At 47.0% G+C, this 16,557-nt stretch overlaps 1 protein-coding gene across 3 annotated transcripts in view; it reads right to left on the bottom strand.

Moving 5' to 3' along the window:
* LOC117893960 (protein bric-a-brac 2) overlaps positions 1-11,285 on the bottom strand; it is a 35,494-nt gene extending 24,209 nt beyond the window's left edge. For 2 of the 3 annotated variants that reach the window (XM_034800755.1, XM_034800753.1), the window contains exons 1-2: positions 9,309-9,622; positions 4,285-6,324 (exon numbers count right to left, since the gene is read on the bottom strand). In XM_034800755.1, coding sequence (XP_034656646.1) covers positions 4,285-6,210 — 1,926 coding nt within the window. In that variant the 5' untranslated portion in view covers positions 6,211-6,324; positions 9,309-9,622. Of the gene's footprint in view, positions 1-4,284; positions 6,325-9,308; positions 9,623-11,269 lie in introns of those variants that run through there. The other variant, XM_034800754.1, reaches the window with a different exon arrangement.
* Between the last annotated feature and the right edge of the window lie 5,272 nt (positions 11,286-16,557).

Raw genomic sequence — 16,557 nt, forward strand, 5'->3', positions numbered from 1 at the left:
AAATGCTCCGAGTGTGCGATTCTTATCGGGAGTGTTGGAAATCGACGCGACTTAAGATTACGCGCACAAATAAATGTTATTATGATTATATTGTTGTATTATATTTGCGGTGCTCCAAGCGATAAGATCTATGTGGGTTTACGGCCCAGCAAGACCCATTTGTCCATCGCCTCGCAGCGCCTTTGCCTTTGCCTTGGCCATAAAAAATAAATTACTTATTTATTTCGAGTGTGTGTGCTCGACCCACACCTCCGCCACAATCCCCCTCTTTCCCACACATTGTTGTATAATAAAATGTTAAGAACAAGAACAAGACTAGGAACAATTGCTGCAACAATTTTATGGCTCTGGCCGCCACAAAAAACTAAAGAAATTATCGAAATTAGCTCGTAAATTATAGAATTCTCATATATAATTCTCATTCTCAGTCCAATTCCATTCGATTGGGAAAAGTTGCGGCACTTTGCCTTACAAAATCCTTTAATCTTTACAAAACGGAAAACCACCGGCAAAGGGGCACACACGGGCTTTGTTTTATGTGTGTGTGTGTGTGTGTGTGTGTTGCTGTGTGGCAGATAAGAGCCACTTTTCCACTCTTTTTTGTTTGTTTGGAGGCCGGTCTCTCCCTCTCCCAGTGGCATTTATGTAAAACCCAACGGCACATAAATTTGATTTATTTCCAAGACTCTCGAATCAATCAAAATGAGCCTCTAATGAGCCCCAAAAGACCGAGCAGACCGCACAGGAAACAGCAGCAGGCGGCGGTGACATTTCGACTTAAGTCTGGGAGATTCTCACGCTGAAAGGCAGACCAGACTAGTCCCCTATCTCACACCCATTTCCTCTCTACGAAAGAGAGTTCAATCCACCTGCTTAGCATAGACACAGACACAGGCTACACATGAAGCAATTATGACTAATATTTTGGGCAGACAAAGAGCAGCAGCGGCAGCGGCAGCGGCAGCTGGGAGTATGAGAGGAGTACGCGCCCTTGGCTGTCGCACAAGTTTTTCCACACTTCGGGCAATTTCCAGTAATTTTCTTTGCGCAAAAACAGTTGGATGGGCCACAGGGGGGGAGTGGGCAGGGGGCAAGTAAATACAAGTAAAAGTCAAGGAACTCTCTCTCGAAAAATAAGACACAAGCGGAGATGGACCGGGGAGCATCATTTTCTTGCTACATTTTGCTGAATGCTGGGTTGCCACAATGCTGCGTGTGTGTCTCCTCACTCTCTCTAGCTAGTCCTCTCTCTAGCAATCGCTCTCGCTTTGTCTGTGTGTGTTTGCTCGCTGCTCTCTCTGCCGTCCCTCTCTTTGTGTGACTTTCTGTGAATGAAAGTTCTTTTGGCCGGAAGTTGGGGGGGCGACAGCAGAGAGCACTCGCTCGCTCTCTCTCTCTCTCTGTCGCAGCAAGAAGACACTTTATTAAGTAACAGGCTCTCAGGCAGCCACTCCTCCCAGACCCCGCCACACGCACCATCCCACTATGGGGCATTTGACCACTTTTTGTGGCATTAATTAATAACTTCCAAACGAAACATTATTTTTTGATTTAGTTTTTTGATATGAGTTTATAATAGTGAAAGGAAGGTATGTTGAAAAAATGGGCGTGGCACCGCCTTTTCTTCAGGGTAAAATCGAATTTTTATTTTATTTTTAAATTGAATTAAACAAATAATGATGGGAATATGTAAAGCAATGCCATATTAAACTAAAAAAGTTGTGCCCGGATTTTTAAAAATTTTAAAGTAGAAGATAATCGGATTTTTACATTGACTTCCTTGTATACGGCAAGCAGCTTCTTTTCTTTAATTTGTTGAATGTTGGACACAATAGCACTGCACGTCAGTGCAGATATACTGGAAATGTCTTAACGTTATTATAATTGCACGATTGAGCACGAATTGATCCAATCTGCACAGTTTTTTTACGATTTGTTTCAATTTTTCCGTGGAATTGTTCAATTTAATCGACAAACCGTGAAAAAAAGTTCTTCAAAGGGTCTACAAATATCCCTTATCGGTCTCAAAGCTAGTGACAGGTATTACCACTTAAATGCAATGCAAATCGACATCTTCTTCCACAACTTTCTTCTTCACTGAGTTTAACATTGCAAACAACTCCGAATTTCCAAACTTTAGGTTATGTAACGAAAACTTAAATATCTCCGAAGACGCAGAAAAGCGCAAGAAAAAGTAACATAAATTGGATTAAGAATTGAAAACTCTACAATATCTATGCAGTTTATTGCTTCCGGCGGGAACCGAACACTTTGTAAGTCTATTCAAAGACAAATTTTCGTCATAAATATGGACTTGTTAAAAAACTAGCCATTAAACATATTATGAGGTTAATTTTTTAATTTCAAACTCACAAACAACTTTTTAATACCTGTCTGAATCAAGAATGTTGTAAAAAATTTACTTAAATTGGTAAATTTAGCAATTTTTGCACTTTAAACTTCATAAAAAAAATCAGTTTTCCGATAACTTTATATTGTTCGTAGCAAACAGCTGACTTTAACAGCTGTTATCTTAACAGTGGTGCGCACTGTTAATTTTCTGGGTATGTAACATTACGGACTGATGTTTTCCCTATGAATATCCGTTAATAAAATATTACTTTTTTGACTTTTGACAAATGAGTTTCGGCCAGGAAAAGTGGTCAAATGCCCCATAGTGCATCCATCGTCATCGCCAGCGTCTGACTTGAGTCTATATATTTTTTGGCACACACCGAAAAGGGGGCTTCCCTCAATGACGTCGTCACAGATTTTTTTGGGGGGTATGAGAGAGATGTTTGGGTGGGGGACGGGACACACATTGTCAGTGCGAAAACTTCTTCGAGTCTTTGTGCAATTTTTGTGTTGTTTTTATTACCCGAGCGAACATTTCTTCTTGATTTTATTTCTCATTTCATTTCAATAAATTAACAGCAGCAGAAATGCCAGTAAATTGTGTGCAAAAGATGGCAGAAAATAAGCAACGAGTGAGGACTCATTCGAGTCGTAAAAACAAAAGGTTTTTCCTAGGGTTTTCCCTACCAGACAGCTGGCTTACTTCAATATTGTATTTATATGTGTAAATTGTATTTTAGATCTACAATCTAATAATCATATTCATGAGAAGCGCTGGCTAATGATGGGTCTAAGAATGCAGAGGAAATAGAAGGATATCTATGGCTCTGAAAAGGGAGGAACTGCAGGGAACTTGATCCTGGTTTACCCTACAAGATGGATCTGCTGCTCATTTGGCATCATCTCTCTATTGGAATGCATAATTATACGAGTAATGCGAGTAATTCCAGTAAAATTCAGTGTCAAAAATGGAGTAACTATTGCGCCTTTAAGGCAGCTATGAAACACTGAAGAAGCCCAAGAATGCACCTTGTCTTGGCCAGATTAAATCTCCTAGAAGAAGCGACTTCATCTCAGAGTATAGGCAGTGGCACTGTCAGGGGCAGATACTGAGGCACATTAGTCCACAAATGATTGCCAAATCAAATGCACGAGAGGGCACCGCGACACAGCAACAAATCAAATCAAATATTTGTTTGTGAGTTTTTGTTTGCATTTTGCCATCAATTTTTTGTGGCAATTGTTTATAATTTTGTTGATTCTTCATTGTTGCTGCGCTCTCGCTCTCTCTGCTCTTGCTGTGTGCCCCACATTGTGGACTGCAGTCTGTAGCTTGTCTTTTGCCTCCGCGTGCATTGTGCAATTTTCGTCATTAGCATTAAATGTTGTTGAATTGTTGAATTATTTTTCAAGTCGCTGACGCACTTAATGTCTCTCGACCTCTGTCTCAGCTAAGTCCCTGCCCCCTGGCCCCTCTCTGGTAAACTGCTTCTTATACAAATAGAAAATCAGCTTTAATTTGCAATCTAATAGAAATAACAAGACTCTCGCAATTCGCAATTCGCATTCGCATTTCGAGGTAAAGACTTCTCCTCCCCATGCTCCCTGCTCCCCTCCGTAAGTCGCTTAAGTCGTCGCCGATTCGTTTGTTGTGGAGGTAAATGCTAAAATGCATTTCGTTAATATGCATGCACCCGTTGCACTGTCCGTCTGTCCGTCTGTCTGTCCGCTCCGTACCACTGGGGCGTATGCGCGTTATGTAAAAAGCTTTTTTTTCTTCTGCTGTGGCGCATGCCCCTTGGGGTCAAGCAGAAACCAACCGAAGGAATGGGCACACTTGGAACTCGCATCTAGCTAAAGTATCTTTCCATTTGGAAGTATCTTTCCACCACTTAGGAACTATCTTTAAAGATCAATCGCTGCACTTACCCTCTCCTCTTCGCGTATCATTTCGGCAATTTCCGGCTTGATTTCCATGTCATCGTGATGCGATGATCCCACCGATGAGGCCGAGGGTGCGGCTCCACCTCCCACGGCTCCGCTGGCGGGTGCGGAGGCTGCGCCGCCGCCATTGCCGCCCGCTGCCGCGGCTGCCAGAGCGCTGGCCATGGCATGCGAGTGCGCCAATTGGTGCTGGGCCGCCAGCTGCTGGGCGGCTGCTGCCGCTGCATGATGATGCATGGCGGCGGGTGGCTGTGGCTGCTGGGGCACAGCGGCAGCGGCATGATGTGCTGCCGCAGCCACTGCGGCGGCCATGTGTGGTGGCAGCGAGGACTGGGCACCGCTCGACGATCCACCGCCGTTGGGCGAGTGCAGCTGGGCGCCTGCCGAGGAGCTGCCGTTGGAGCTGCCCGAAGGATGGTGCTGGTGCTGTTGGTGGTGCGGTGGCGGCGAGCAGCTGCGTGCCGCCGTGCGGTAAGTGCCCGCCGACGAGGACGATGCCGACGATGAGGAGTTGCCCACGACGGCTGTGCCTCCCGTGCTGGATGTGCCGCCGGAGCTGCTGCTCGAGGCGGAGGAGGAGGAGTGGCCTGTGCCCGCGAGGAGGTGCGCCTGCAGCGACTGTGGGTTTGGGGAGGCGAACGGGTTCCGCACGATCGTCGATGTGGGCTGGCTCTGGCCACTGGGCGTGACTGCGGTGCGGGGCGAGGACTCGCACTCCACGTCGGGGCGGAGGCTGTCGCCATGCAGCGGACTGGGCGTGGCATAGTTGCCATCCCGCGAACGTTTCCTCTGCCGCTGATTGAGGTCCATGGCGGTGTCCGCCAGCAGACGGGCGCGCTTGGGCTCCGGATCATCGTCCTGCCGCAGAATGGCGGCCGCCAGCTCCTCATCCTCCTCCTCGTCCTCCCCGTAGACGGACATGCGCTGGTCGGGGATCATGGGATGCGCGGAGGCGCCATCGCGACTCGCGCCGGCACTCACCTCGGCCAGGCCGCGAATCTTGAGGGTTTCGGCGACCTTTAGCAGCGGATTGATCTGGTCCTGGCACACATTGATCTCCCCCTTGTACATGAACTCCACGAGGGCCTTGAGATCCGACCAGTGGACATCGCGCATGATGATGATCGGATGCTGGCAGGGATTGTCGTAGAACAGGGCCTGGAAGTACGGCGAGCAGGCGGACAGCACCATTTTGTGTGCCTTGATGGACTGGCCCTCGCAGGAGAGGGTCACATCCACGAAGGACTCGCTCTGCAGCAGCTCGTCGAAGACGTTCGTGAGGTTGGACTGATAGTTGTTCCACCTCAGGCAGAACTGCTGGTTGTCCGTGGCCCCCCCGCCACTTCCACCGCTGACCACGGGCGGCAGACGCCGCCTGGCTGGTGTCACCTTTTGGTCCATTTTGATGGGTTTTCCGGGGGTAGTCGGCGATGTCTGTCCGAACTCGAAGAGTGCGGCTGCTGCCAGCTTGTGGCTGGCCTGCGGCTGCGGCGACACGGGCAGGGAGCGGCTTTTCTTGGCCTCCAATTGGAGGCGCAACTCGGGATCGTCGGGATCCCGCATGCCCACCACTTCGCTGGAGGTCATGGGCCGCGGTGGCGGTGTCAGCGGAGGATCTTTGATCAGATTTAGCTTTGGTTCCGCGGCATCTTCATCCACATCTTGCACTGTGGGTGGCGTTGCCTTCTCTCTGTCTGTGGCAGCGACTGCTTCTGCGGCAGCCTCTGCGCTGTGTTCCTCCTCCTCGTTGGAGTTGGTCTTGCTGTCCATTTCGGGAATGGTTTCCACATCATTCTGTTGCGGTTCTGGCGACCCCTTGGGCTCCTCTGTGGCCATGCGGGTGTAGTCGCTCGCCTCGAACTCGCTCTCCGACTTTATTTCAAAGTCCATCAACTGTTTGGTCATGTCCATTATGTGTGTGTTGGTGTGTGGGTTGGTGTGTGTGTTTCTAGCAGAGAGAGGATTCACTGTACTTGGATCTCCTTTTCGGGGTGCTGCTCAAAACATCTTTGGGTTGCTGCAGCCCTGCAAAAAAGTTGGTGGAAAATGTCATTAAATTTGTGTCTCTCGAATGGAATTGAATTTTCTTATTGTATTTTTGAATGGAATTAACTTGAAGGAAGGGGAAACGGAAAACTTATAGCTGTAGCTGTAGCTGTAGCTGTATCTCTGAGTCATAATTCTATTAAATAAGCCAATTAATCTTGCCACTGCCACTGCCACTGCCCCCTGCCCATCACCCCACTGCCAGCTGTGTGGAATATTTCCATGAATTTCTATTAATTTATGTTTGGAATTCTGCCTACCCCCCGAAATGTGCTTTATTAGCTAAAAGCTAAGCACACATTTATTTATGTTTAATTTCGGCTTAATTTATATTACGCCCGAAACAGGCAGCCTCCTCCTGCCCCCTGCCGCTGCCGCTGCCACTCGTAGCAACCGATTGTTGTATCTGCTGTATCTGTATCTATCTGTATTTATTTGTACTTTCAGAGGCAGCAGCAGCAGCAGAGGCAACCGAGAGGTATGTACTTCCATGCGCACATGGATTTATATTTAATTAAATATTATTATTTATGGCAGTGACGAGAGAGAGAGAGAGAGCAGCGCGGTAGCCGCTCCGCAAGTAATTATATTTATTTAAATATGTATTTTTTGTTGTATAATTTTAATTTATTCGATTGTGTGTGCACATATCTGCGGGGTGGGGTGTGTGTGTCGGCGGGGGGAGGGCATTTGTTTTGCTGCCTTTCGGGGTGGAAAAGTTGCTTTTGCTTTTGCTTTCGCTTTGGCTGCCGTTTCTGCTGCCATCAAATTTAATTATATTTATTATTATTGTTATTATAATTCTGCTGCTGCTGCTGCTGCTGCTTCTTCCTCTTCGTCTTCTTATTCCATTCCGTTCCGTTGCTACTTTTATGTTTATTATTATTTCATTCCAATTAAATCTTGCGGCTGACGGGACGCGCAACGCAACGCAACGCAACGGCTACGAAATGCTATGCCACTTGGAGTCGCCGAGTCGCTGTCGGCGACTGTTATTTGTATACCCTTTTATTTGTTGTCAGCGCAAGAAATGCAGACAGGGGGAGTGAGGGTATAGCGATTTTGAGCAGATGTTTGAGAGTGCGAAGAAGGGAAGCGAAAATGCAGAGACAAAATGTGTGGGAAATCTCAATGATATGTGGATAAATCTTTGGATAATTATGAAACGGAGTTAATTTAAATTAAACAAAATAAATAGTAATTAGATAAAAGTTTAGTCTGTAGCTAAAACATGAATGATTCATTGGAAACTGCTAAATGGAAATTTGATCACTTTCTTCAAAGTTTTTTTGAGCCTTCCATAAATCTCCCCGCCGATCAACGATCTTTTTCCTAGAGTAACTCCACTTCGTTCCTTAAATCTCGAATTTTCCTGCTTGATTTTGTTTATTTTATTGTTTGCTGGAGAGCCAGAAGCAGCACCAGAGACGGAGACTCGCGACTCAAGGGAGTCGCTGCTCCTGCCACTTGCCATAAGAAAATGTTTTCGCTCTCTCTCGCTCTCTCTCCCTGTCTGTCGCTCCTTCCGCCTCTTCCTTTTCGCCTTTTTGGCAACTTTTGGTTTATTGTTATGGGGCACTGCCCACCCCGCGACCCTCATTTATTCATGTGTCTCTGCCACACTGCCACATTCCACTGCACGCATTAAATTTGATGATTCTTTGCGCCCAAAATAAATAAATAGCAAAAGTAAATAAATAAATAAATTGCCTAAATGCAGAAAGTCTGCGAAAAAACTTGAGTCACAAATTTCATGGGAAAAAAAACAACTTTGACAACAACAACAACAGAAAATAGTTTAATTTTTCTACGAAAACCAAGCAAAAGTTGTGGGAATTTGCAGGAATTTCTTTTTCGAATCAATTTTTTGTTTTGTTTTCATTTTTGCCAATTGCTTGGGCACTTCCCGTTATGGATCTCAGGTCTCGGTGCCGCCTTTTGCTCTCCTCTGTATTTTTCATATGTTTTTTGGTTAAATTATTTATGTGGGGGGAAGTGGGGAAACATGGCGGAACAGCGAGAGAGCGAACAACTTTTCCTCTGAGCTTTTCAATTATTTATCATTATTATATTTATTTGTATTTTTTGTAGTTATTTATTTAATTTATATTCGCTTGGGTCCTCCACTGAAGGATGTTGGGGGGGTACTTCGAAGTTTGTACAGCACTCACACACACACACACACAGACACACACACAGGGGGTGGGGCAGACAACTGGCAGCACGGAGGAGGAGGCACTTTTATACATATATATTTTATATTGTATTTATTTATTAACGCTTATTTATTATTTATGCAGTCTGTAATAAATTACACAAGCGGCTGCCACTTTGCTTCCAGCTGCTGCTGCTGCCGTTGCCTCTCCTCTCCGCTCATTTTGTTGTTGCTGCCACACAGAATTGTGTTCCGTGTCTGTGCCACTCTCCTCCGAACTCTTGTGGTACGTGGAAAACTGTTTACAAAACTGTTTTTGGCGCGTGCCACCATGCCACCCACTCGGACGAAGTTCTCTGCCAGTGCTGCTGCTTCTGCTGCTGCTCGGAAAAGTTGCTTCTCCTTCGCGTAAGTTTTCTTAATTCCTGAGCTCCCAACTTTGGGGCATAAGATGGAGGAGGCAGCAACAGCAGCAGCAACAGCAACAACACTTTTTACGACCTTTTGGGTGGTTGGAAACTGTGTGGAACGTGGTGTGTGGCAGGGAGTGCGGGTCGGGGGGGATTTTGTGTTATAAATTAATAAATTACAATTTCTTTGGGGAGGAGCGGAAAGTGCGCGGAAAATTGTGCGACGCCACTTGTGATAATGTAAGAAAGGAAAATCGATTTTCATGCAGCACCACCGACCATTGAGTGCACCCACTGTGAGTCGTCTCTGTCTCTGTCTGGATCTCTGTCTCTATCCACTATCCACCATTATTATTATAATTATAATTATCACAAAAACACACTGAAGTTGCACGTACACTTTGGAGGCGCCTCTGGTTGAGTTGCTTGCTTGCTGGATCGCCTGGAGTTCCGTCTTATTTCGCGGAATATTTTCGTTGTGGAATAATTTCTTTGTATTTGATATTGTATGATCCCGATCACTGCTGCATGCAACACATGCTGCCTGCAACTTATTCGTTGCCACTTCTGTCACTTCAGTCACTGTTGCACTGTGTTTCGTTCTCTTCTCTTTTCTTCTTGCTGTTTTTGTTTTTGTTGCTGCTTGCGCTGCCTCGTGTTGCGCCTCAGAAAACGTTGCACTCACGGCGAAAGTTGAAATTCGAATGAACTCGCGTTGTGTCGGCCGCCTCGTGCAATGAATGAAACTCGAGACAGACTGCTGCCGCTGCTGCTGCCACAGCGGCGTCGCAGTCAGCGTGGGCAGCGACGCCAGCACCGCCACAACGGAACGCACGAGCGCCGCACAAGAGAGAGAGCAAGCGAGCGAGCGAGCGAGCGTATGAGAAGAGAGAGCGCCGGCGTCGTTTCCGACGTTGCTTTCCGGTTTTTGCGGCGAATTCGTTTTGGCCTTACAAAAGAGAAAGGAATTGTTAAAGAGAAGGAAATTATGTCTCTTTGCTTTTTGTGCTTGGTAATTAATGATCGACGAATGCCTGAGGGAATAAAGTTAAGGAATATCTGAAGGTGGATCCGCAATGAGCAATTCTTGCAGTTTGTCTTTTAGGGGGCTCTCAACAACCATCCATCGGTGGCTTGGCTCTGCGTTTCCCTCAACTTCTGTTGCCGAAAAGTGTTTTAAATCTCACGTTCCTGCCACTTCCCAATCGAAGCTTAGCGCACAAGCAATTTATGCCACAACCAACCTCCAGCTCCCAATCGAAGGCTTCTCCCCCTTTGGGGGCAAAGAAAAAGGCAAACTATGCCTACGCAACGCAAAGAGGGGCACCTGCTGCTGCACTTGCAACTTGTGGCAGCGGAGGGGGCCCAGCTACTAGGCCGAAAGAAAGAGAAGATGCCTGGCCAATGTCCAGTAAGAAGTGTTTTAGCCGCCTGCCAACCAACCCCTCTGGCATCTGGCATCGGGCATCGGGCATCAGGCATCGGGCATCCGGCATCTTCTCCAGCCATTCATCCTCCAGTGTGGGGCTGTTGTTGCTTAGACCCAAAACTATGGCATGCAAAAAGAGCAGACAGAGAAAAACTACTGAAAGCGCGAGACGGCATGACTTGGCCACGCCCCCAAACTGTTGGCCATGAAGCGTCCAATGCCATGGGTGTGAGCGAGTGCGCAAGCTTAATGCTCCCTCCACAGTGTTTGGGTCAGCGGGGAGGGAGGTGTGGTGAGGGTCCGAAGGCAGCTCCCCCCTCCCAATGGAAGCAACAAAAAAATGCAAAAAGACGAAGCGAACGAAACGAAACGAACGAAGCGAACGAAACGAATGGAGAGCCGAAGCTTTGCTCGCGCTCTCTCGCTCTTCCACTTGGTGTCCCTCTCTCACTCTCATTCTCTCTTCGTTCTTCTTGCCTTTTGCCTTTTGCTGTTGTTGCCGCCTGCCTCTTGCTCTTTGGAGGAGGTGCTGCTGCTGCTGCTGTTGCTGTTGCTGCTACTGCCCCGAAAAGAGCAAAATTAATGCGAAAGAAAGAAATTGCAAGAACAGAGGGGAGTGGGAATGGGGGAAAGGTGCTGCTGCAGAAAAGAGGAAGGAAGTGCAATGCTGCTGCTGCTTGTAGTTGTTGCTGTTGCTCGATGACGTCATGCGGTAGGCGGCGCCTATGAACGCATTTTTAATGCTCCTCCATTGTTGTAGGCCTTTTCCTGGTATCCATGTGTGTGTGTGCATGTTGCACGCATATGCACACCACTATCTATTGTTGTTGTTGTTGCAAGTGCCACATGTGTCTCTGTGTGCGTGCAACCAATAACAACAACTAAAAATATATTTATTCTCCCCTGTGTGCACACGCAACTGCCTGTAGTGTGTGTGTGTGTGCGATTTTGTTGTAGTATATTTTGCATATTTTATTCCATTTTGCGGCGCTCTTCTCTCTCTCTGTTTTTGTGTGACCTTTTTTCTCGTACGCTTTCGTGCGCCTTCGCCCCAGCTTCGTGCTCGACGCCGATTGGCCCCTGACGGCCCGTCGCTGACATATAAAATATATATATAAAATATACAGTTATATGTATATATCTGAAATATCTATCAGATTCGTGTGCGTGTGTGTGTGCATCGAGGGGGAAAAAGCGTTTGGATACGTATAAAATATTTTAAGGCTCCCCTACCGCCCGCCCACTCCACGCGCAGACTTCGGCTGGCTTCGTGTGGCAACGAGACGCCGAGGTGACTGCCTGCTGCTGTCCCTATTTCTTCGAGAAAAAGAAAATGGAGGCAAGAGACAGAAGGAAGGAAGCCTTGAGATGTTGCCACATCAGCTGCCATTTCATTTTTTTGTTGGGCTGTCAAATGCGAATTTGTATTATTAATTGGAAAATAGGGTTTCAGCCTTGCAAGATTGGATCTTCAGGTGAAGGCTGCTTAAGCATAAAAATATGCAAGAAGTAAACGCATAAAGGACTCGCTGTGACTCCGAAAAGTATGCTGCAATGAGTTATGGATTAAAGAGGGGAAATATCTCTGGGAATTTCTGCTCTTTGGGCAACTTTTTATTATAAATTCACGTTCTAGAAGATCCAAAGATCAAGTGTGAAGCACTGCAATAATTTCTTTGAAACTATTCTTCGACCTCTAGGAGGTAAATTCTCTATGTGCAATTCCAACTCTAACGTATCCTAAGATCAAATTATGTCTGTTAACAGCTCAGAAATTTCTGCCACGAAGATTTCTCTTCAACTTTCACCCTCAAAATAGACAAATGCTTGGGAGAAAATTCTCCGAAAAGTCTCCAATGATTTCTGTCAAAAATCGCCTTAAAGGATGCTTCATATAGATATTTCTCTTCTCCCCTGCCCCCTGCCACTTTTCACGCTGCATTCGGTTGACGAAACAGTTGGACCTGAACCTGGACGAGGGACCCTCGCTACGTTCGCTGATTTCCACGCTTTCGTGGCGGAAATGAAGGCCCTTTCCGCTTTTGACAAGTCCAAAGATGGCTGAAAAAAAGGAGGAAAAAAAACGGGTTAACTAACCGGTGCCCTGTCCCCTCAACCCACTCCCCCACCTGCTGGCTTCAGTGGGAGAGGAAACTAGCGCGTTTCCGTTCCGTCAGCGGCGACTAGGAAATTTCAAAGTGAAAATTACTGTAAGAGCAGCGACAGGGAGAGGGGAGCGCAGAGGAGCGCGTCAAGTGAAGAAAGCAAGAGCGTGTGGGCAGTGGTCTGGCAACCACGTTAAAGGACATCCGCCGGCAAAAGAGCGAAAAGAGTTTGCAATTGCCATGCAAAATAAAAAGGAGCAGTACACCAACACATCAACACTTGCACTTACACTCACACACACCAACACTTGGACTTCCACTTACACCTACAGTAAAGCAACGAAAAAATCAGAGAGATGGAGAAGACGAAATGGCGACAGGAAATGACGAAAGCCACTGACAGACAAGCAAGTCCCAAGTCCCAAATGAACGCCCCACTGATATTGGGAATACTCTTTGAGGGGTTTTACTTCAAGGAATATGTCATAGGTGCAGTGTCGGGCTCTTGGGGGGAGAAAATATTCCAAGAGGATCTTGGGAAGAAACCAAATTGATAGACGAAGAAATTGAGCAATTTAGAACAATTTCTGGAGAAAAATCAATTGCAGAGAGACTGTTTTCAATTGCCAAATGATCTACAAAGAAATTTGTTAAAGAAAAAACTCTCGCGATGCTCAAAATGTATTCTAAAAGATAGTTTTTGGCCTGCAGCCTTGGCAAGCATTTTGCATTATGAAAAGAGGGAATTTCCGATCTTTTGATGGGTTGGAAGGGTGCTCTTTGCTCACTTAAAACAGTAAGAAATACTTTAAATAAATTGTCTAGAAATTGTCCATATCCATCCATCATTCATTCATTCATTTACTTCAGATTTATGTAAAGAATCTTCCACTCTTTCAATGCCATAAAAAACTGACAAACTTCAATGCCCAATCGACACTCCCTTTGGCACAGAGAAAAACATTTAAAAGAAAAAGCAAAGCGAAGACAATTTAAGAGAAAAACTTAGTCAAAACAGAGACCTACTGAAAGCCAAAGTCATCAAAGGATGCAGGCAGGATATGGGAGTGGAGAAGCAAAAGGATATCGGCATATGGCCATCGCCTTCGTCCAGCCTTTGTCGAAGTGGACAACAAACCTCTCAAACTTTTGCCAGTTTTGTGCCAAGCGTCTCTCAAAAGCCACTTGAAGGCCTCTCGAAGGCGGACTCCTCTTTGCTGGCACAGGGAAAAGCAAAAGCAAGAGCGGAGAAGGGAGTCTTGAAGAGACTTTAATAGAAAAAGGATAGAGTCCAAGGATAAATGCAGACTTGAAGGCATTAGCCAGGGGTTTGAATTGGCAACTGACAAAACTTTGAACTAGAAAAAGCTGCTGGAAGATCTAGGAGATCCTTGAAGATGCAGAGAGCTGCTAAAACTTTAAGTATTCCCACGTATCAAGGAGGAACTTCAGCTTAAAGCAAGGATCAATGCTGCAGCCTGGGACCAGCGACACGGCAAATGAGAAAGAGAGATTGGCCAGTGGAGTCGGACTGTGTGTAGGCAACAATAGAAGTAGCCACATCAGTGGCAGTGGCAGCGACTGGCCCTCGAGGTCCTTGCTGGCTCTCCCGCTCCCCGCTCTCCCGCTCTCACTCTCTCGCCACGAGCCTCCTCGGTCAATTGGGTCCCCCCTGGCGGCAGGCAGCAACTTTTCTTGTTGGAAAATTGCGCATACGCGACGTCGTCGCCCATCATCGTTGTCGTTGCGGCAACCGGCGGATGGATGGGTGGGTGGAAGGCTGCATGGGTGGGTGTTAGGCAGATGGAACTGAAGCTGAAGCTAGCGGCGGCGTCGGTTGTGTGGCCTCCTCCTGCTTCGACCAAAAAGAAAGGAGTTTTCTCTGCAGTTTTATTTCCTGCCTCTGGAGGATGGAATACGTGCCCCAGCCCATGGCCGGACCCGGGCTAACAAAAGAGTTTCTAATGATTTTTGCGCCATGTTTGTTGTTGCCGCCGTTGCCACTGCCACTGCTGATGCCTGCCTCACTGCCCGCCTGCCTGCCTGCCTGCCTGCCTGCCTCTGGTGCCTGGAGAGGACACGGGAAATGAAAATCGAAAGAATTGTTGACCAGGAGGCGGCCGTTGCTGCTGAGTCGAGGCCTCCTCCAGCTCCTGCTCCTGCTGCTGCTGCCCCGCTGCAAATGCAAATAAATTCAATCGATAGAGCTGGTCCAAGTTGCCACTGGACGCCACCCCATGCATGCGTCTGCTGCTGCTGCTGCTGCATTGTTCGTGCCACATGTACGAGTGGGGCATGGTCTGTGCCGTGCCTCCAAGTTGCCGCTCGCGAATCCTATTATTTAGAAAAGCAGAGGCAGAGGCAACAGCCGGCCACTGCCCCACGCCCCAATGTCGACTGCCCGCCTAAGCTGCGAAATGAAAATCCTCTTCGAAGCGGGTGGCATGTGTGGCAGGGGGGATGCTCAAGCCCAAAGCCAACAAACGAGAAGACCCAACCCGCCCCCCCTCAGCACCCGAGGAAGCAAGCTACTCGAAATTTTCCGTGCGATTTCCACGAAAAACGAAAAACCCGAAAAGCAAACAGAAATGGCCACGGCCACGCACAACACTCGGAGAAAAAGAGCAGCACAAACCAAACACTGAGCAAAAAATAACCTAGACAACAGCTGGAGGCAGCTGCACTGAGAGAAAAGTAGTGAGAAGGGGAGGGAGAGGGAGCGGAGCGAAAGTGAGAGAAATTTCGCTCTCTGTGTGTGAACTTTTCTGGCGTCCAATCTGCAGAAGCAAAAGGAAATGTCCGCAGCCTCCACCTGCACATTTTGTAGCCAACATTTTCGCTTCAGAATATTTTCCGGTAATCGAGTAGGAAATGCATGGGTCAGGGGGATGGGGGGGACAGGAGGTGGCGCCTTCTCAAGCGGAAACGCAATTTCCAGGCCTCGAAAGACAACAAACAAAATTGTTGTTTGAGGCAAAGACCATTCGAAGAGGTGCAGGCAGCAGCAGGAGGGTGGCGGGGGGTAACAGGAGGCTGGGGAATGTCTACCTTTTGCCTTTTTCGATGTTTGATTATGCATTTTGGCCAACGCCCAATGAAGCTCACCTCTGTGGCTCCTCTGATTCGTTATTTCATTTGCTTGCTGTTTGTATTTCCCTGGCAGCATCTGCACTTCTCCTTTAATAAGCCAGAAGGATCCTGGAAACCCCTAAGCGTGGAGTCCTAAGCAACCGCAAAGCCGTCTTCAAGCGAGAGCTCTTATTAAATGGCTATTTAACACTCTACCAGACACGGCCACTCCACTCCGGTCTCCCACTCTCCCACACTCCACTCTCCATTTGGCATTTACCATTTCCCATTTCCCATTTTACCATTTTCCCCGAGTGCCTCTGGCAGTGCCAACAAGTGGCTGCTGGCTGCTGGCTGCCTGGCTGTGGCTCATTGTGGCTGCTGTTTCTCTCGCTCTCTCTGCCTGCTGCCTTTTCCATTTCTATAGAAGTCATAAGCCGTTTGTTTTAACACAAAATAAATCTGCTAAGCGCTCATCTTTACAAGCGGCAAAAGGCAGCGCAGGGCAAGGTAGTGGAAAAGCGGCAAAGCAACCGTGGGAAAAGCAGCAGGAAAAGGCTGTTGGCAAGTAGAATATTGAATGCTCTCTAAAGATGAAAGTAAATGGAAGAACGATCCTTTCAAATGGCTTCCATCTATCATCTAAAAGATTGCGCAACTGTGGCGCAGAAATTCTTCTGCAAGAAGTGGAATCTTTGATGCTTTTAAGACGCTCCCAATACCACTTGGAGAGCTTCCATCTACTGAACTCTAAGTATCTTCATTAATTCCATGATCTTTGAGCATTCAAAAATACATTACAATATTTATGACAGTCTTCTGATTCATTTTATAGCAAAAAGAAAGCAAAACTCACAGGAAAATCCCTACCTTAAGAGTCTTCATAATCCACACTCATCGCAGCTCTTTGTGTTGTCATATTTCCTAGAGTAATAATGCTGCCTTAATGATGTCTAAATATCAACTAAATAATCCTGCAACTCAACTGCTTGTAGTCCCTTTTTTTCTGCAAAGGGTAAAGTCAAGCCACAAAAGCCAGCAGCG

Source organism: Drosophila subobscura, chromosome J (genome assembly GCF_008121235.1).
Source record: "Drosophila subobscura isolate 14011-0131.10 chromosome J, UCBerk_Dsub_1.0, whole genome shotgun sequence".
Lineage (NCBI taxonomy): Eukaryota > Metazoa > Arthropoda > Insecta > Diptera > Drosophilidae > Drosophila > Drosophila subobscura.